This window comes from Nycticebus coucang, chromosome 1 (genome assembly GCF_027406575.1).
Source record: "Nycticebus coucang isolate mNycCou1 chromosome 1, mNycCou1.pri, whole genome shotgun sequence".
Classification (NCBI taxonomy): Eukaryota; Metazoa; Chordata; class Mammalia; order Primates; family Lorisidae; genus Nycticebus; species Nycticebus coucang.
Window position 1 is genome coordinate 14288603 of NC_069780.1, and position 21551 is coordinate 14310153.

General features: G+C 39.7%; 1 protein-coding gene across 6 annotated transcripts in view; it reads right to left on the minus strand.

The window, feature by feature from the left end:
* The window catches only part of WDFY3 (WD repeat and FYVE domain containing 3), a 312335-nt gene that overhangs the window by 20632 nt on the left and 270152 nt on the right, over positions 1-21551 (minus strand). For all 6 annotated transcript variants that reach the window (XM_053599488.1, XM_053599268.1, XM_053599410.1 and 3 more), the window contains 11 exons: positions 20177-20257; positions 17380-17434; positions 17003-17122; positions 13906-14023; positions 12938-13044; positions 11418-11571; positions 6118-6209; positions 5403-5615; positions 2718-2865; positions 1005-1159; positions 1-159 (listed from right to left, as the gene is read on the minus strand). In XM_053599488.1, the coding sequence (XP_053455463.1) occupies positions 1-159; positions 1005-1159; positions 2718-2865; positions 5403-5615; positions 6118-6209; positions 11418-11571; positions 12938-13044; positions 13906-14023; positions 17003-17122; positions 17380-17434; positions 20177-20257 (1402 nt within the window). The remainder of the gene's footprint in view (positions 160-1004; positions 1160-2717; positions 2866-5402; positions 5616-6117; positions 6210-11417; positions 11572-12937; positions 13045-13905; positions 14024-17002; positions 17123-17379; positions 17435-20176; positions 20258-21551) is intronic.

The window sequence follows — 21551 nt, forward strand, 5'->3', positions numbered from 1 at the left end:
CTGTTTGAGTGTGAGTGTCTTAGCCTTTTCTTTCGAGGTGCCCATCTCCCACACGCACACAACTGTGCTCGTTCCACCAGTGATGACCAGCTTGGGGTTGGGGCAGATGGCACAGAGAATCTGGCCCCACTCAGACAGACATTCATAAACAGTCACTGCCTGTAAAGTAAAGCAGATGTGGAATCCAGCAAGCAGTAAGTGCTACAGACCTCTGAGATGCAGGGGGCAGGGCTGGGTGGAGGGAGAGCCCCTGTGTGCAGGCACCTCCTAGGCAAACCCCAGCTCAGGTTTTGGGGGGTTTCAGCTGAGCAGCACACCCATGCCAGCTCTACCCTGAACTCCCCTCACAGCTTCCTAACTAACAAGGATCTGTGGGTTCTGTGGTCTGGGAATGTGATGTTGAAATTGTGTGCTGCTATGTGAGATACAGGGGATAATCTGGTTTAAGGATGTGTTTTCACGAGTGCCGCAGAACATTACATGGGGCTGTGTGTAACATGGGACACTACAGACTGCGCAGATTCCGTCCATAAGCATTTAGGAGGGGACCGTGAGAGGGCAAAATCAGGCAGGAAAGGGTCGCAACATGCTGCCCTCCAGGAGACAATGACACTGCGGTTGCTGCCGCCTCTTGTGGGATGGGGTAGCAGGTTTTTGTCAGCTTGTTTAGAGCACTAAAATGAAAAGTAGGCCAGATGGTGACTCACCACAAGGAGGCTATTCTGATGGGTGGAAATGTTGAGCACCTTGCTGGCTACAATCTCTAGGATGAATTCTTTGAGTGGGAAGCCCTATCATAACTTCCAAAACAGGCTTGTTCTGTAGGAAACAAGACTTCTCCAGCAGCTCCTCTGCCCTGATCTGAGGCAGTGAACTCCCCGTTCCTTCGGCCTTTGGAGGAACAGCTGACAAGCCCTTGTACTGAGTTCTCCCACTCCCATTCAGTAGGGTATCCAGACCACAAAAGAATAAGATTCAACGAGCACATAAGGAGTAACACAAACCTTGTCTGACTCATAGGTTCCTAGTCGGCAGCTGAGGTCTGCGTAGCCCCAAGCAAAAGTTTTGTTCCAGGCTGGTGGGATTAGAACCTTATTCTGTTCTACGGCAAGGATACCTTTATCTGTACATACTATCTGTCCCACGGGCTCTTTGAGTTCTATAAAAAACAAACAATTACATTAAGTCAGGGACAGGGAAAACTAATCTCACTATCCCACAGGAGATGAGGCAGTAATCCCAAATATTCATATACATCAAGCATCCTGACACCTACATTAAGACAATACGATCTTAGAAATAAATAGAGCTTGACCTTGGAGTCTTCTGCAAGACCTGCTGGGCAGGACATTGACTGCAGGGCTTCCCTCCAGCCTTCCTGCTTCTAGACACTTGCTCCCTAGAATGTCACAGGGACACAGCCCACCAATCCGTCTATGTCTTTAGCACCTCCTAAGGAAGGCCACAGTGTTCCCCAAGAGGGATGGACTTCTTGCTCTGTACCAGAACTCTGCAGACCACACCAGTCCTCCAGAACAGTCTCTGGAAGGTGACTGAAGCTGGCACAGAGCAGAGTATGTCGTATGGCAAAGTGGCACAGCATGGCAGCCAATCAAGTTAGCTAAATTTTGATGCTCTAAATATTGTATTTTCTTTTTAATTCTTGGAACTTTTTCCCTTTTCTTTCCAAAACAGAGTCTCACTCAGTTGCCCTGGGATAGAATGATGTGGCATCACAGCTCACAGCAACCTCAAACTCCTGGGCTCAAGCGATCCCCCTGTCTCAGCCTCCCAAGTAGCTGGGATTATAGGCACCCACCACAATGCCTCTAGCTATTTTTAGAGACGGGGTCTCGTTCTTGCTCAAGCTGGTCTCGAACTCCTGAACTCAGGCAATCCACCCGCCTTAGCCTCCCAGAGTGCTGGGATTACAGGTGTGAGCCACTGCGCCTGGCCAATTCTTGGAATTTTTAAGCGACAACTTCAAGAAGATTTTGCAAAACATTTTTCTAAGAGGGAAAATCTACTTGAAAATAATGCTTTTGGTTATTTCATTAGACCAGCAGATAAAAAAAGATGTCCTCTTACTTCCGATAGGTAGCATAAAACTGAAAAATCAGAATAGGAGGAAAGGGTGTGGGGCCTTGGTGTGTGCCACACCTTTTGGGGGCAAGACACGATTGTAAGAGGGACTTTACCTAAAAAATGCAATCAGTGTAACCTGGTTTCTTATACCCTCAATGAATCCCCAAAAATAAAAAATAAAAATGACCTCATGGCACCAACTCCTTGCTGAGCACTGAGCAAAAACAGACAAGTGATTTTCTTTCCTTTTTTAACTAAAAATGTAACCACACTGTCCAGGTTAAAAAAAAAAAAAAATCAGAAGGGATGCTGGATATGTCCAGGTTTTAAAAAAAAAAAATCAGAAGAGATGCTGGATATGTTTTTCTACATATAAAGTTGTAAAATTTTGATATTTTTGAGTTTTGACCATCTTCACAAGAAACTCGTTTGGTTCTTTCTGATGCAAAATCCAACAGGCCAAAAAAAGAAAACAAAGAAGAAAAAAAGAAAATACTGATAAGAATTTAGTGATTTAACTGAAAGTGCACAGTACAAATTACACTAGTGCCAGAAAACAAATTTGTTACTGCTAAGATAGAATTACTAAATAATACCATCAGATCATGCATAAAAAAATCCCATCATCTTGCCTTTTACAGGTGTTAGAGAAGGCCTCAAGTTGTCTAAATGATGAAAAAAGATCTTGTCACTTGTAGATCCTGGTAGGACAGAGATTCCTGCATTGTCTCCATTGAGACGACTCCTCACTCGCTTAGGTGGATGAGGTTTTTTAAATAACTGGTACAAAAAAAGATGACATACTTTATAATGAACAATAACATCTGCTAAGTTCTTTTATAGGCTAGGCATTATGTTCTTACTTCACTCGAGCTTTGTAACAACCACAAGGTATTATGTTATCTCCATTTTATAACCGAGAAAGGAATTCAAAGAGGTTAAGAAGGTTGCCAGAGAACCCACAACTTAGTAAGTGGGGACAGGACTATGCTAATAAAGCTTAGGTCACTGTCATGCTCAAAGCTACGCTGATTTCACAGTAACTTTCCAAAAGAAGAGTTAATCTGCTCAATCTACAGTTGACTGACAATTATTATTATTTTTTGAGATAGAGTCTCCCTTTCTTGCCTGGGTAGAATATGCTGGCGTCACAGCTCACAGCAACCTAAAACTCTTGGGCTCAAGAGATCCTCTTGCCTCAGCCTCCCAAGTAGGTGGGACTCCAGGTGCCCACCACAATGCCCGGCTGTTCTTAGAGACAGGGTCTTGCTCTTGCTTAGGCTGGTCTTGAACCCCTGAGCTCAGGCAATCCACCAGCCTGGCCTCTCAGAGTGCTGGGATTACAGGCATGAGCCAGGACACCTGGCCAGATTAACCAATTCTTTATAGCTGAATATCATGTTGGCCATTGGAGAGAGGCAGGCGTTCTCTGAAACTGAAGTATCTCTGGTTTTAACAGGAATTTTTTGTGATTTAGCAACCACACTTTGGTGTCTTTTAGGTACTACTAATTTGCTAAACATCATTACCTTGTTTTCACTTTGCTTTCTTATAAAGAGAAAAAAATACTTTGTCTCTTCATTCAGTATTTGCACAGGATAAAAAAATATTACCATATATTGAATATTGCTGTTTTTCGATTATTATAGATCTTCAAAACAGGCATATAGAAGTATCTGTCAGAAGACTAGTATTTGAGGAGGATATATGAAAAACCTTAGATGCATGATTCTTAAGATGAATAAATACTATCACACTCTGTGATCAGATATTCTGGTTTTCCAAGAGAAAAACAAAAACAGAAAAACGCTTTTTATAAAATCGGATGTACATACATCTCAGGCTTCTAAACCTTTAAGCGTCTTGTTCCCATTTTATCTACATATAGGGGCACAGGATCACGGCTTATTTTAAAGCACATTTATGAACAAACATTCACCGAAGAACTTTTATATGAGACCTAAGTATACTGCAGCGCACCTGCTGGCAAGGAGATAATGATGTATACATACAGTGACCGCAAAATCTAGATTTTTCTCAACTCCACCTTTCAGGTAGAAATCCAATTTATTAGTCACTGGAATACCCCAGAAATGCATTCGAACCGTCTCTCTCAGACTGTTGGCCATAACTTATATTCCAAAGTAGCACAGAAATATTGGAACAGCGTGAGTGTTTTGTTTTTTTGCTGACTGTATTTGTTTCCTGTAATGTGTAAAACATGGCTTCTGCCCCTTTCCATCTGAAGAAAATGCAAAAATTTAACTAACTAAAGGTATAAATAAGATTCTTTGACTGCGGATAGAGTTTATCAACAAGCATTGTGCTTTAAAAGTAAAATGTTTCCTTCACTAGGGGATCAGCTGCATTGTGAATGGTGTGGTTAGAGGCTGGTCAGCTGTCCATCATGGCTTTTCCACGTACAGAAACTTGCTATTGTTCCGTGTGTTTTCAAGTGTCAATCCTGGAAACCTACAAAAAAGGAGCCCAGGAGAAACGTCTAAAGCAGGAACAGAGAAGATACCAGGGCTAAAGTGTGCAGCCACCAGCACCTGGTAGAGGGGGGTGGTCTGATCAACTCGGCAGAGCATCTTCTCCATGCTGGGCTGCGGTTATTCCTGGTGCACTGCACCCTTTCCTGGTGCTTTGGATGATGGGGATGACACAGGGGACGACGTCTCTTCGTGGAGGTTTGCTCTTCACTGAACATGAAATGGAGAGCTGCGGTATCTGGCTGCTGAGAGTTCTGGATGGTGCGAGAGCAGGTACTACCTGTTCTAGGCATTTCTACGCCATGCGCCTCACAGCATAGCCCTTATCATGCCTACATCAGTAATCTACTATTATCACCTCTTCCCTAAACTTCCACAGTAGCTTTCTAAGGGGTCTTCTACTCCCAGGTTGGTTCCCCTGCAGAGTCTGTGCATGTGACAGGACAGAACAAACTTCTAAAGCTGAAATATGACCTTATTGTTTCCGTGCCTAGAATCAGCAGTGGCTTCCCACTGGCTCCTGGATGCAAAGCCCTTCCTGCATGACTGTAACCTACAAAATGCCTCCTGCTTGGTCTTGTGCATATATAAGAAAGTATACCCTGCACTAGTCCGTATAAAATTTTTCTTTAAATAAAACTATTTATCTGAACTATAAAGGTAAGGAAAAAAAGGAATAATCTAGGAATCTATTGACTGTATTAGGCGATATGTATGGTTCTTCATTAACTTAGTCTAAACAATTATTAAATATCATCTAACTTCTAAATATTACAAAATTTATGAATGAAAAATACACTGATGATAAGAAAACAAAATCCGTACCTGTTTGGGGATCTGACCAAAGTTATTAATGAACCCAATGGTGGCTGTCTCCTTCAGTGGGTCATTTATGTTGTAAATATCCACTTGGCCCTCATAAAAAAGGTGATGGAAGACATTCACAGCTTCTACCGCGGCAGGGCCTTGCTGTTTATAGCCAAAGATTAAGTCGATCCACTCATGTAGATGGGCACTCACATAATCACACTCCAGAGCCTGTAATTTTAAGACAGGTTCAATCACTGACTGATATTTATTACTTGCTCAAAAAGTAAAAGAAACTTGGCCAATGGTCAACAAAAACTAACATAACCCAAATTCATAAAGACAACATAACTGTACCCTTTTCATGGTTTTGCTTTCTGCAGTTTCTGTTATCTATGGTCAAAAATATTGCAATATTTTATGGAAGAGAGAGAAAGAATCACTATATTCATATTGTTTTCATTACAGTATGTAACTGTTGTTAATTTCTTACCACACCTAATTTGTAAATTCAGCCTGTATGCAGGTATAGGAAAAAGCCTAGTCCATGTAAGGTTTGGTGTTATTCACGGTTTCAGACATCCTCTGGGGATCTCAGAGTGCATCCCCTGCAAACAAAGGGCAACTGCTGTGTTGGTAACATAAATAGCTGATGCACTGCTTAAGGTCCTTTGTATCTGTAACCCATGGCCAAGTGAAATCCAATTGTAACTGCAACGTGTGCTCCCATTACCTCACGGTGGACTCTGATGAACTCTCGAGGGTCCCCTTTTGCCCAGGGTGGAAGGATAACATCACCAAGCTTGGTGCCATTTTGTTTACAGCCTGTGCAATTGGATACATCAAAACAAAAAAATGAACGAACGTGACAAATGGTACCTTCATAGTAAAGTGCAGAGAAGTAGTGGGTTAGATTCTCACCAGAACTACAACATTTTACCACCAGAAAGGACCGCCTGAGGTCATCTACCCTGGCATTCCCCCCTGTGCTGGGAGAGCCCTCCTTCAGAAACACTCGCTACGCCCCAGCAGGGCTGAGCGGGCTTCCCCAGGAAGGGTCTTCAGGAAGAGCTGAGCCACACAAATGTCCCGCGTGCTGCATTCCTGCACCGTTCCAACATGCTAAAGGGCATTGCCCTTCTCTAAGAAGGACATCAGACACTGATGTCTGAGATTGAACTGATGGCAGGACTCCTTTCCAAAAGCTTGGGGCTACTGTTTAAAGTCTCCTGGACATATTTGTAATACATGAGATTTCTCTTATTTCTGACTCTGCAATTCACAAGAGAGCTCTGTAAAACTGGCATGGATTTTAAAGAAGGATTCTCATCAAAACAAAATGAAGTCTGAAGCAATAGAATTTGTTGCTGTTAATTCCTCATTTAACACAAAAAATATATGGAAATACTATGGTGCTATCAGACAAAAATGAAAACATGTTGTGAAAAGGTACAAAAGTAAGGCTGGGCACAGCAGTTCATGCCTGTAATCTCAGCACTGTGGGAGGCCAAGGAGGGAAGACTGCTTAAGGCCAGGAGTTCAAGACCATCCTGGGAAACACGGCAAGACCTTGCCTCCACAAAAAAATAGAAAAATTAGCCCACATGGTAGCACACGCCTGTCATCCTACCTACTTGTGAGGCTGAGGTGGGAGGATTGCTTGGGCTGAGGAATTCGAGGCTACAGTGAGCTATGATTGTACCATTGCATTCCAGCCCTGGGTGCAAAGTGAGACCCTATCTCAAAAAAAAAAATGTACAAAATATTTATTTCACATAAACTGTTTAAGTCACAGCCAGATATCTACAATATTAGAGAAAATATTTGTTATTTTTGAAATACTGAAATATTTCAATATTTGTAAATATTTGAAATCTATCCAAAACGAAATATAGTAAATTGGGTTGGCATCTAAACAATACTCTTTTTCTTCTTCTTTTTTTTTTTTTCGAGACAGAGTCTCACTTTGTCACCCTCAGTTGAGTGCTCTCATTTCACAGCTCACAGCAACCTCCAACTCCTGGGCTTAAGTGATTCTCTTGCCTCAGCCTCCCAAGTAGCTGAGACTATAGGCGCCCACCACAACGCCTGGCTATTTTTAGAGATCAGGGCTGGTCTCCAACTCATAAGCTCAGGCACTCCACCCACCTCGGCATCCCAGAGTGCTAGGTTTACAGGTGTGAGCCACTGAGCACAGCCTCAAGCTGTATTTCTTTTTTTTTTTTTTTTTCTCAAATACACAAAAAAGTCACTACAGAATTTTCATGGACACAAATCAGATCACTATAAAAAATGACTCTATAAACAAAAATGCTGACTAGTTTAACAGCAGTTGGTTAGATAAATAGTTGAATTGGAAATTTTCACAGAGAAGGGCAGTTGTTCAAATTTTAGAACACCAAGCCAAATGCAAGTGAAAGCCAATAGAAATATTTCCCTTAGAAACAATCTTGTCTTCATCATTGTTACTTGATGATTTATTTATGTTGTGATATTAAATGATCTAAATATCAGTTTATTGTTTAGAGAAATGTCTCGATTTGGTTGGAAAAATTACCATATGAATTAAGATAAAAATAAATCAAGTTATTAGAGCCCTCCCCTCACACACCTTTCACACCTCCTAAAAAGGCCTCAAGTCCTAATTTTTTGATAGTTAGCAAGTAACAGTAAGCAACTTGACATGTTAATTACTTTCCAAAATTTTGCTAAAATTCCCAAATACTTATGTAACATAATTTTATTAACACTATCTACAATTTAAAAATGACATAAAGGGAACACGGCCTGTAGAAAACTCTGGGTCTAATTCCAGCCTTGTGGATGTAGAAACAAAAAGATCCCAGGGTGAACATTACTCATCTCAGGGCCAGGGAAAAACTCAAGAGCTTTTTCCTTTACACCAATTTACTTATCTTTTCTGGGTGAAGAGGCAAACAGTATTTTATAGAAGTAAACATGGTAAAGTGCATAATTCAGTACCGTTCAGTGTGTGATGTTACCCTGCGCCATTTCTCTCTGGTCCCAGGGCATTTTCGTCGCCCCCAAACAAACCTTGCACCAGTTAAGCGGTTGCTCCTCCCGCCACTCCCCAGCCTTAGAACACCAGTGCGTCCTCTCTCTGTGGAGCTGGCTGCTCCACTTCCCGAGAGGAGTCGTATGCCATGTGAACCCGCGTCTGGCTTCTTTCACATGGCATTGTGTTTTTGAGATTCATCTACTGAACTTCCTTCATTTTCACAGCTAAGTATATTTCATTGGATGTGCTACAATCCGTTTACCCATTCTACCCTTAACAGGAACCTGGGCCATTTGTGCCATTTGATCACTGAAGAACGCTGACATGAACATGCTCTCACACATACTCACTGGAGTTCCTGTTTTACATCCTGTACACCTAGGAGTAGAATTGTTGAGTCATATGTTATCTCTACATTTAACTTTTTGAGGAACTGCCAGATTGCTTCCCACTGTGGCTAAACCATTTTACATTCCCATCAGCAATGTATGAAGTTCTAATCTTTCCACATCCTTGCCAGCACTTACCATCTTTCCTTCTGTTCCCCACTGGAGCCATCCTAGTGGATGTGAAGTGGTACCTCACTGTGGTTTTGATTTGCACTCCCCTACTGATTAAGAATGTTTAGCATTTTTTCATGTGTTTATAGGCCATTTGGGAAAACAGGGGAGATATCTATTTAAGTCCTTTGCCCACTTTTTTTTTCTCCTAAAGAGACAGGGTCTTTCTCTGTTGCCCAGGCTAGAGTTCAGTGGCACGATCATGACTCACTGCAACCTTGAACTCTGTGGGCTCAAATGATCCTCCCCACTCAGCCTCCTAAGTAGCTAGGACAATAGGCATGTGACACCATGCCTGGCTAATTTTTAAATTTTTTTTTTTTTTTTGGTTTTTGGCCGGGGCTGGGTTTGAACCTGCCACCTCCAGCATATGGGACTGGCGCCCTACTCCTTGAGCCACAGGCGTCGCCCTAATTTTTAAATTTTTTGTAGAGATAGGGCCCTGTCCCGTTACCCAGGCTGGTTTGAAGTAACCCTCCTGCCTCCCCAAGTGCTGGAATTACAGGTCTGAGCCACTACCACTGGCCCCTTCATCCATTTTTCAACTGGGTCTCCTTGTTGTTCAATTTTAAATTGTTTACATCTGGATACTAGAACCTTATCAGATATATGATTTGTGAACATTTCTTCCATTCTATATACTGTCCATTCACTTTCTTAACAATGTCCTTGGATACGGAAGGCTGTAATACTGATAACATCCAAGTTATCTTTTGTTGCTATTGCTTGTTCTTTTAGTATCACATCTAACAATTTACTGTCAAATTCAAGATCATGAAGATTTATCCCTATGTTTTCTTATAAAAGTTTTCTTGTTGCATCTTTTTATGCACACAGTGTTTAAAGTGTATGATTTCAAGAAGGGAAGACGACTTGTTATGAAGGTAAACGCAACAGCAGATACACGACTTATTTTAAGAGTGGACTGTTGGGTAGGTTTGTAAACAGTCTGGTCGGGACACCTTTGCAACATGGCTTATCAAACTGAGCCAGTGTTTCTGGGAGATCGGGGTATCTCTTTCTACACCTCTTCACCTTTTCCCCTTTGAAAGTCGTGTTCTTAGAGGAAAAGCCAGCATTCTCCAAAGGTGAATTACAAGAAAACGCTACTGTGCATCCATACTCAAAGTCTGCAGGGCACACACTGGTTGATTCTGCAACAGAACAGATTCTGACCATCTATTCCAGTGGTTCTCAACCTTCCTAATGCCACGACCCTTTAATACAGTTGCTCATGTTGTGGTGACCCCCAACCATAAAATTATTTTCCCTGCTACTTCATACTGCAATTTTGCTACTGTTATGAATCGTAATGTGTTTTCTGATGGTCTTAGGCGACCCCTGTGAAAGGGTCTTGGGGGCTGAGAACCGCTGACTTTGGGGAAACCATCACTTCCTCCAACTCTAAGCTCTAGAAGTTGGGGTCTTTAGCTGTTCAAGGGCAAGCTTCAGGCCCAACTGGAGGTGTAATGAGACTCAATTTCAGGACTTTTGCTGGGACAGTTGAGAGTCTTACTATGTGTCCCCTTGAATTCCATTTCACAGAGTTAGGGCTGGTGATAGACAAATAAATAAAAATCATTTTTAGAAAACTTTATAAAAAGAACAAATCTCTTGAATGTATAGGACATAAATATTTCCCTGAATTTTATGATAATGAAAATGTGAAGCTAGTAATGATTTATATGCTGAACTCTTAAAAACAGTAAAAACTACAAGATATTAAAAAAATAGGAAAAGAGGACAATACCTGGGAGGAATATTCTAAAGTGGAAACAATGGAATTTTGATATGCTATAAAAGAAATACTCAGAGGCACAGATCAGCAAAATGTTTTCCAAGCAACTGGAACCAAAGGCAAATCTACTTCCGCTAGCTGCCAGATAATATAAAAACAGTACAGATGAAATTTTTCTCCACTTCTGTAAATGCTGATTTGGTTCTGTTTTTCTAGAAAATAAGACCCTCATAGAATAGAAAAAGGAATTTACTTATTCTGAAATTCTAACTTTAAAACACATTGGCATACCAACAGAGATCGGTAAAGCAATGTATGGGGTTAAAACAATACTTGAAGAATTTGGATATGCCACTCTTGGCTACTAGGGTTTTCAGTAGTAAAATTTCCAAATAAATTTTCACTTTGCCTTTTTTCCATCAAAACAACAAAATTCTGAACATCTGATAAGAATTTCTTATGCAATCTGTGTCAACTCTCAGATGTCTAACACACTTTAGTCTAAAGTTTGAAACAGCTTTATGGGAGCATAAATTCGCTTTTCTTATTTTATGTAACCACTCACATCCGATTACAGTAAATAATAGTGACTAAAACTACAAGACATTTTTTTCTTTTAATGTGTACGGCAGACAATCTTCAGAAAAATGACTTATTTATTTCTACCGGTCTTTTCACGGTTCACATTCCTAAGATAGCACCAGAGCTCAACGTACCTAGATCAAAGTTGTTGGAATTGAACAGAAATTCTGGTAAGTAAAAAAATTCTGGGATAAGCTCCTTTACGTCTGCCATGTTGTGCTTTGATGCTGAGTACCAGGCCTCGCGCACACTGTGAAACATCCGGTCAGCCAGGTCAAAGTGGCCACCCTGTGGGCGGAATGAGAGGGCACCTCTATTAGAGAAGCATTCCCACCTCACAGCTTCTGCCAAGTTCAAGGACTTCAAAATGCCAAATATGTTCGGTGACATTTTCAATTTCCCATTTTCCTACGTTAAGTATGTAAAATTTTTAATTATCATGAAAAGAAAATTAATCCAATTCTCTTTGCTGGCACCCTTTACAGACAGCTCTCAATGTATTTGTTTTGTAATCAAAGTCAAATCCAAATATAAATATTTCTAAAAATATTAACTGTATAGAGAGGACAAGACTACAAAATATGAATATTTTAGTTTGATGATGACATCTTCAGAAAAGATTCTAGTACATAAAAATCATCTATAGTTGGGAAAATTCAAGTGATACATATGTTTGGCTAATTTTTCAAATTAACATGACATCCAAGCTCTCATACCAATGTGAATGAAGCAGGGACAATAGGCGAAGGTGACCAGATAGTGAGATAGGGATTTCTTTTGCTGCGACCTACCTTCTTCAGTCAAACTCCCTCTGCTGTGCTCTGTGAGCGTGATGTATTTATCTTAGGGTGTCCTCTGTGGAAAAATGCCCAAGCCCCTAGATGGCTGCAAGGCTTGTCACAATCTGGCCTGTTTCCTTTCTGACTTTATCTCCTATGAACATCCTCCCTCCTCAGTCCACTGGAGAGGACTGGATGCGCCGGTGCCCTTGCTCTTCTTCCAATGTGTCAGGCACAGACTTGCCTTTGGGCCCTTGCCTGAGTTCTTCCCTCTGCTGGGCGCACATTTCCTTGGAGGTCTGAGGGAGCAGCTCCCTCACGTACTTGGCGTTTTTTGTTCACAGGAGACTTATTCTGACTACTCCACTTGAAACTGCATCCTGCCGTCCCCCACCTTCCATCGCCTCACCCTTTCTTTGACCTATGTTTTTCTGATAGATTTTATCATACTCTAAAACACTTTATAATTTACTTATGTATTATGTTTGGCTGTCTCCCTCAACCACATACATGTGGCATCAGCCCCACAGGTGAGACATAGTAGGTATACAATAAATATTTGCTGAACGAAAGAGAATGTGGGGAAAAGCGATTGTAATTACAGAGACTGCAAATGAGCTAGAAAGTATTACTCTTTTTTCAAAAAAGAATTTGTTGAATTCAACCATTTTAGCCTGGTTAGAAAGTGTATGCTTGGCATTTGTTTATTCTAAGTAAATTCTAGTTTATTCATCAGTTTTGGTACAACAAAAATTTACTTTAATTCTGTCTGACTACTTTGTCTCTAAAACTTCACAGAGCTTTTTGTAATACATCTTTAAAAGGCATATTTTAAACAGAAAAACAATGGTAAAATCTCTCATGTAAAGTTTTACCTGTAGCCTTAAGAATATCTGTGTGAAAGGCTCCATCCTTACGAGGTAAGAGGCTACAATCATTGCAGATGAATAGTGGGTCCCATAGTGGTAAGCTGGAGTTTCTCCTGTTCGAGAAAATTAAACATAATTAAAAACAGGAGAGGAAATATGAAAATAAAATTGGAACAACTTGTAGGCTTGAAAATGTGTAAGTGGTAACTGTGACCCTAAGTACAGTTAGCACTGGCATTGTCATAGAAAAAGTTCCTGATGACAGCACTATCCCTCATTCACATGTCTAGCAGTAATCCAGATAAGTATAAATCAGTAGCCTTTCCCAAAAAACTCAGGACATGTATCAATTTCATATGTTGAGGCTTACTGTAATAGTTAATATAACCCTTAATAATAAATCATCTTCCATTAAAATAGAATACTGACTTACATCTGCTTTTTATTAGGGTCTGGCTTTGAAATGAATGTATTTTTCCAAATTGTTGTCAATGGATTTTAAGTATTTTTTTCACTGATTTTCCTTAGCAGACAGGGATTAAAACAGAGTCCACACAAGAATATTATTAGGCTTAGGTTTTCCCCCTTCTTTGTTTGTTTGACCTTTTTGAGGGGGAAATACAATGAATGTTAAATATAATAAATAACTATTTTTTTAATGCAAAAAGTACCTCAATAAAACTGAGGGTCAATAAATCAAAGTGTGGTTCCTGTACAAATGATTGGAGAGAGAGGCAGAGTATGCTGGGCAATTTCTGCTCTATGCATGGCAGACATCCTTAGTCTCCTACTCTGACAAGCCACCTAAAAATGCCTAAGCCGGCATGCAAAACCTGTTTTGCTACTCTGATAACCTGCATCTATGCACATGTAACCTACCTACGTAGATACCGGGATACGTGAACAATTTGAGGAAGGATGCAGGAATGCCAGATCACTAAATAATGGGTTACTCGTAAAACTTAGTCACTTGCCATTAGGATCCTCCCAGTCTTTGTATCGCTTCTTATACTGAGCCAGTCGTTCATCTGTCTGCGCTCCCATCGGCTTTGCCAAGTTTCTAAATGTCTTGGGGTTAGTAAGATCTACTTCCTAAAATACAAAAGAAAATGCAGTTCCAGGTTGTTAAGAACTCTGTGTAGAGATAGTGGCTCTCGTGGACGATGATGACTCAGAACGCACTACTCTCCATAGGGGCAAACCAGCAGAACTGAACTCCAAAACCATCCTCTGTACCCACCGTGGGTCCATACTGTACAGACAGGCACATGGCAGTTTGGTAACTGACTCAGTCTGAAGACAGCTGTTTGGGAAATTATGTGTTCCACCCAGGAAGGCACTCAGGGTCCAGGTTTGGGGTTGGGATGAGAGGGAAAAAGGTCCTACGTCTTGTTGAAAGCTCCAATCCATGCTCTCCTCCATCACTCACATAAATGGAGAGTCAAATCTCCTTTCTGTGTCTACCAAGTCCCTACCCCTTCCCCGTCTCCTATATTCACTTCTGAGCGTTTTCTTCTGTGAGGTGATCTGGGAGGGGTATAAACTAGAGCACCAGGCAATTCATTCACCCTTGAAAGACAACATCATACCAAGTCGAGTGACTTCCAAATGCAATGGGTTCTTTCAGGCTACCAAATTATTTTAATAGCTCGTCTCTAGCTGACCTAATTAATATACTTAAAAGGAAATCAAAATTTACTCACTGAGGGTGTTAAAAGTAAAAATCTAAAACACGTGCCTGTGGGAGTATCAATTTTCCTCCTTCTTATAGTGCATTGTGATTGACTAATTTTGCTGAAATTTGTATTTTAAAAATCTTGGGCAGGAGAAACTAATTTTTCATTTATAAATATAAGTCAAACTAACATGTGTTCTTTCAAAGTCTATATGAGAAGCACCTTATTTATACAATTTTAGTTAATTCCACAAACATTAAAGTTCATACTAAGTACCATCCACTATTCTAGGGGTTGGGAATTGAGAAATATATAAGGTAGTCTAATGTGTTCAAGGCCGTTTCAATCATGGGGTAAGACAATCAGCATGATTACAATATGCTGTAAAAGAAAATACCATAATTGGAAAGATTGGAAAACAAACAAACAAACAAAAAAAACCCACGATACAGCTCCAAGGCAGTGTGAACAAAGAAGAGGGCGACACAGGGGGGCAAGAACAGACCTGGGACCTGAAATGGAGCACAGGACGGTGAGTCAGGGAGAAAGATGCACAGGACGGGCACCTTGGAGGACAGACAGGCTGGGCTGTACGTGAAAGGCTACTGAGGTCTGAGAGAGGGAAGAAGGGGCTCCCAGGACGGCACTCTGGGAGGAAATGAGGAACGCAGGCAGGAGACACATGGAAAGGGTGCTGCACGGAGGGTTTTCATCTCTTTCCCAGATTATGATTCACTGAATCATTTCAAAAAGGGGGAAGACTCACTCGGATTTGTGTTTCTGAAACTGGCTGCATTGCAGAGGACAGAGTAAAGGAAGGAAGAGTGGACAGAAGAGAAAGTCTAGTTACGAGGCTGTTGCCATGTCCAGTGAAGATACAGAGAGCCTGAAGTGAGACCCTGGCTATGCTGAGGGAGAACAGGACACACCTTGGTTACAAAGTGGACGTGGGCAGTAGGGAAAAGATAATTTGCAGCTTGGACAGTGTGGAGTGTGGTGCCATTTCCTCAGCTGGGGAATACAGAGTGAGGATCAGAATTACATCAAGAGAATGAGGTATAGAATTGGGAGTTCAGTGATAGGATCTGTAAAGGTGGACAGAGTTTCCCATACCCTCTTAACACAACTGCATTCTTTGGGGACTTCCCATCTCTTTAGAAATCCGTATTTTCTTCTAAGTTTCCTTGATTAACTTAAGGAATATTTTCATTTTATTCATTTTTACTCTTGATTTCTTCTTCTTCTATTACGTTTATTTTTTTTTTTACCCAAAGGCACATTAGGTATGCATAGTAACTACCCATGTGACTGTACAGATTCACACATCAAATGCACTAAAATACACCCATATGTACGTAAGGCTAATTTCTATCCTTTCATTAGACTAAAACTTTCTGAAGGTAGAAGAAAAAGCTTTATATGTCTCCCTAATATGCTGATGCATAATATTTCTGAAAATACAAGCAGCCCTGACTCTAGTTAATGAGAAGATGCAAAGATTTTATGAATTTTAAGAATGATTAACCTTTTTGTTTATCAAGAGCCAAGCCTCTTTTGTTTTGCCTATTATTGGTTCATTTCAGAACTAATTCGATCTCTATCAGACAGGAGGCAAAGGAAGAGAAAAAGGATAACATTTATATCCATTTATGTGCTGTTCTGTTTTTGTCTTGTTGTTGCAGCTGTCATTGTTATTTAGCTGGCCTGGGCCAGGCTTGAACCTGCCAGCCTTGCTGTATTTGGCTGGTACCAAATACCCACTGAGCTAGGGGTACCACCTTTATTTTTTCTGTATACTATTCTTCTTGAGTTGCTTTCTTCTTTGCACCATTTTTTCCTAATTTCTTTTTCTTCTTTTTTTTTTTTTAAAGGCAGGATCTCGTTATGCTGCCCAGGCTGGTCTTGACCTCCTAGCTCAAGCAGTCCTCTGACCTCAGTCATCTTCCAAGTAGCTGGGATTACAGGTGTACACCACCACGCCTAGCCTGTGCTGGAGTTTGAATTCAAGTCATGTATATGATGAACTGTTAGAAATTATCTTCCAAGGCTTCTTGGGCTGGTACTAAAAATTTCTTCTATGTGGCAGGAGAGTCACTTAATGTTTTATTGGCAAACATTTCAAAGTACACAGATGGATTTGGACATCCAGTGATGAATGCAAGTTCATCGGCACTTAAGGAAACTGAATACACATTATGAATTATATCTAATACCCAGTAAGTGGATCAATTATTCAAAGTTTTTATATGTCCAAGCTAAAACATCTTATTTTTTAAAAACGAGTGCCTGTTGAGAATACTAAACTATAAAGCAAATAAAATATTGAGGCAATTGCAGTATTCTTACATTATTTTTGAAAATGTGTTCCACTTAGAGAAAGTGACTTGAGATTTACCTCTGAGTCATAATCTGCAAGGATCCAGGGGAAGACAGGGTACTGCATGAGGTCATTGTATGATCTGCCAGCCAGAGTGTTCAAGTGCATCAAATACTGGAAGTTGCTGATTTCACCTCTCTTAGAAAAGACAAGATTCATATTTGGAGCAATCAGTTATTTCCACCATATTCACTTTTTAACATTTTATATGCAAACTGAAGTAAAGGACAATTTCTTTTTAACAGGTTTCAGGATAATGAAACACTTTTCCTCCTAAAAGAAAATATTTTCTCTGTGGTATGTATTCAATGTATTAGTATTAAAGTGATTTTAACCCTATGACTTACATCACAACTGCAAATTACTAGGGAAGCAGATGGAGCCAGTGAACTTACCTCCCATCTCTGAGTCACAGACTTCTCTCCAACTAAAGTGCTAAGCAATCCAGATCTAAAAAACAATACATAATGAAATAAATTGTAAGCAACATAGTTTTAAACCTGAGCAAATATAAGGTTGAAAACTTAAAGTCACCTGGAACAGGAACTTGTTTCAAATTACAAAGGCTCTATTAGTGGGTCATAAAATCAGTTCAGTGTGTTATGATCAGCATTTTGAAATATGAAATAACAGAACTGGACTTAAGAAAACAGAGAATATAAGAAGATATCACGTATAGTGAAGGAAAGTACTTTATGTGGATTTTGTCTTAGTACTTATGACTCAGTTTGTATGTCTTAGGATGAAATATAGTATAAATTTCTACTGTCAAAAGAGTTGAAAAAACATGTGATCTCGTCCAACCTTCTAAGTTTTTTTTTTACTATAATCCATATGTAAACCTATCCAAAGACATTTAATTAGAATAACTGAAATATTATACAATATTTTATACATAGTAGATATATAGTTCATCTCTTTCTAAAAGAGGTATTGGATAAATAAATGACAATATGAGTATTTTATGACAGTTAAGACAATGCCATCCTAGTCATTAAAACTTACATACCTCATTTTTTGGATAGCAGATTTGCTTAGAATGCTATAAAACCCTATTTAAAGTTTATTTAGTTTTCTAATATTGATAATTAATAACTGGTTGTAGAGCCAGGAAGAAAGTATTTAACTGTATATTTTATTATCTGAAAGGAAGTCAATAGATTTTGTGAGCCTCAGGTCATAAACACATTCAGCTCAATAGTACAGCTACTACTTTCTACTTCTAGATAAATTCTGCACATGAAGGATACTCTCTTTGGAAAAATAGCCATGATCAGTCCTCAACTTTATAAGGAGACAACTAAAAAGGAAGATAGGAAAGTTAGAAATGAATTTCTATTTCTTGCCTCTAAGCTCCAAAAAGTTTTTTAAGAACTACCAACTCAGTACACAAGGCAGCAAGAACAATGAAGGGCGAGCTTAGCACCATCTAGGCAGGTAAAGCTCGCAATCTGCTGGTTATTTTACAAGTAGAAAAAGGCTTATTAGGAAATCTTTCACTTCCTGGATTTATGTTAATAATAACATAAATGACTAGGAATAGGACATGTTTCTGAGGTTAACAAAAGCAAATGTTTAACATTTGTTATTTGCCAAGCCATGGCTAAAGAAAAATAAAAGCAACAGCTTAAAGAGAAATATACAAACTTAATACAGTAGGACCTCCAGAGTTGACCACCTTCCTACACTGACCACCTCCTTAAGATGGGCTAATGTTCACAGTACGTGTCAGTATAGTAGGCTTAGTTCCTTACATTGACCACCTTGGTATGTAGACCAGTTTGTTATAGTCCCTTGGGTGGTCAAATAAAGAGGTTCTACCATATATTTAGATATGCACAGACTGGAATCAAATTTTATTTAAAACTGATAGAATCCCTAGTAGAATTTTAAGAAATTTTCTTGCACGTTGAAATGACTAATCTACAGCCCCAAAGCACTGCCTCTTTCCAGTGGATTATTGGGCTACAGTTCCTGAGTGGTATAAATGGAGCCAAGTCTCCGGATCCTTTCAGGGGTGCCCCCCTGTGGCCTGCAGGCTGCATGCAGATTATGTGAGGACTGCTTTGCTTACTCATGGGGTCTGATACTGCAAAAAGTATGCATGGACCTTTTTTCTTTCCTAATCAGTTTTTGCTAGTTTATATATTTAATGAGTGACCTAGATAATTCTTCATCCAAAGTGCAGCAGGGAAAAAAAAAAAAAAGGCTGGACACCTCTGGATTATCCCAAAGGCCTTTCTAAGATGAAAAGCTGCTCTAAAGAACACAAAGAAACCACGGATAGGTTTGAATACGTAAGAACAGACGTTTAAATTTAAAGATGGAAAAACAAAATTAAGAGGAAAACTGGGCAATCTGCAAGAAATATGATAAGCAAAGGAGTACACCTTATTATACAAAAATCCCACAGAAATTAATAATAGGAACTTGAAAGAAACATGGGCAAAAGTTATGAACAATTTACAAATGATAACTTAAAATGTCTAACAAACATATACGAAGCTCAAGCTTACAAAGAATTAAAGACAAATACATTTAGAAAATAAGAAAGCAATGTATAATATCAGTAAAAATAAAAAAAGTAATATACAGAGCTGGGAAATCTTTATCTAGACAAGCAAATGTATCCACTAATGGTAGACTATAAACTCGTATAGTTCTCATGGGTATCAAGTTGGCTTGTGTATAAAAAGCCTTAAAATTTATACCCTTAATTTTACTAGGGAGACTCTACCATTACAAAGTAATGGGGAATTACATTTCTAGTATAATGATAAGAAAACCCAGGAAAGATGAAATATGTCAAAATAAGTATATATACCTGGTGAATAAGTAGCAAACACAGGTTATTATTTCTGAAGAATATTTGAAATACGGGGGAGGGGTATATTTAAATGGAAGATTTAAATGGAACATTTAAATGGAAGAAGTAGAATGAAAATGTGTATGTAGAGGACAAACTCCACTACGCACACTTACATATGCATGATTCAAGAAAGGCCAGTAGGTAATTGGTGTATGTTTCTCTTCTTCCTTCTAGTTCCCAGAATTTAAATAACTTTCTGCAACCCCAGGAGGAGGGGGAGCAGGGTGGGAAATGCTCATTAAAAATGTTAAAGGATACTGTCCACATATAAACCATCCTACTTTCATTATTAACCAGTAATGTACAAGCAACAAACCACTTACCCCTGCTCCACACTTGTGTTTGGTCGTTGCCCAGATACAGATTCTGAACTGTCAGTCAGAGATGGCACTACAGCCAAAAACCTGGAAAATTGAAAAACAGCATAAAGTTGCAAATGAAGTCTCAGTCGGGATCTAACGGAAGCTTAGGAAAGGATGGTTCATCTAGATTTTCACTGTTGCAGCTAACCTCCCACTGTCCAACAGACCGCAGGGAGAGGGAATACTCAATCATAAGAACACCCTGTTCATAACAAATGGGAAGATGTGACTTCTGAAAACAAATATAAAAACATACAGCAAAATCTATTATTTTGGACTTTTATGTATACTTCCACCCTACCAGAAGAAATAGCCTTGCAACATGGATCTGCAGGAATTAAGTCAATTGAATGAAGTCCTAAAAGGTCATTAATGGCTACATTTAGATTCACATGACAGTAAGTAATGTTGACAGCTCAACCAAAGACAGAACACAGACACTGCTCTACCAAAGAAGACACGCAGAGATAGGAGCTTGACGTGACACTGTCACAGCTTTCCCTGCAGTGCTGCCCACAACGCCAACGTAGACTTTTAAAGGCAAAAGAGAACGATGGTACAATCCCTGAAACGGATGTGGACCTTGAATCTGGCATATGAAATTTCTCAAGAGACAGAAACGCATCTCCTCACCACAGCAGCTTCTACTGATGAGAAACAAATAATTTCCTCGTGTTAAAAATTTGAGAATCACCTTTAAAAATTATACAACAGGTAAGTAAAAGTGAATGTCAGTCACTTTACTCAGCTCTTCCCATCTGTGAAGGACGTTTTAGGTCACCAAGCCACACCCACAGGCCCTTTATCTGCAGACTCACCCTCCTTTCCCAGGTGTATCACAATGACAAGCAGGGTTGCACAGTGTTAGCTATTCCTCATGGCAGTAATATGAAATACAAGTCTTCCGCAACACTTACCCTGAATATCTCAAGAATGGAAAAACACCACATGTACGAACCAATGGGCACACATGTGCGCAGAAGGAAGAAAAACTCATTGGAAATCCAGCAGGAGGGAGGGTGGACGGGGGAGGGGCAAACCCTACTTAACAGGTAGAGTGAACACTACTTGGGCGATGGGCACACTTACAGCCGTGACTCAAGCATTACAAAAGCAAGCCATGTAACAAAAACATCTGTATCCCCTTAATAATTTTGAAATAAAAAACTTTCCCTAATAGAGAGCTTGCTAGGCTCTGTACTGCCCTTCAAAGAACAAGAGAACCTCTCTCAGCTCTGTGATCAGTTAACAGTCTTACTATTCACATATCCAAAAGAAATATCCTCAAGCACCTTTCTTTTTAAAGGTAAATTTTTAAATATAATCAACCAAAAAT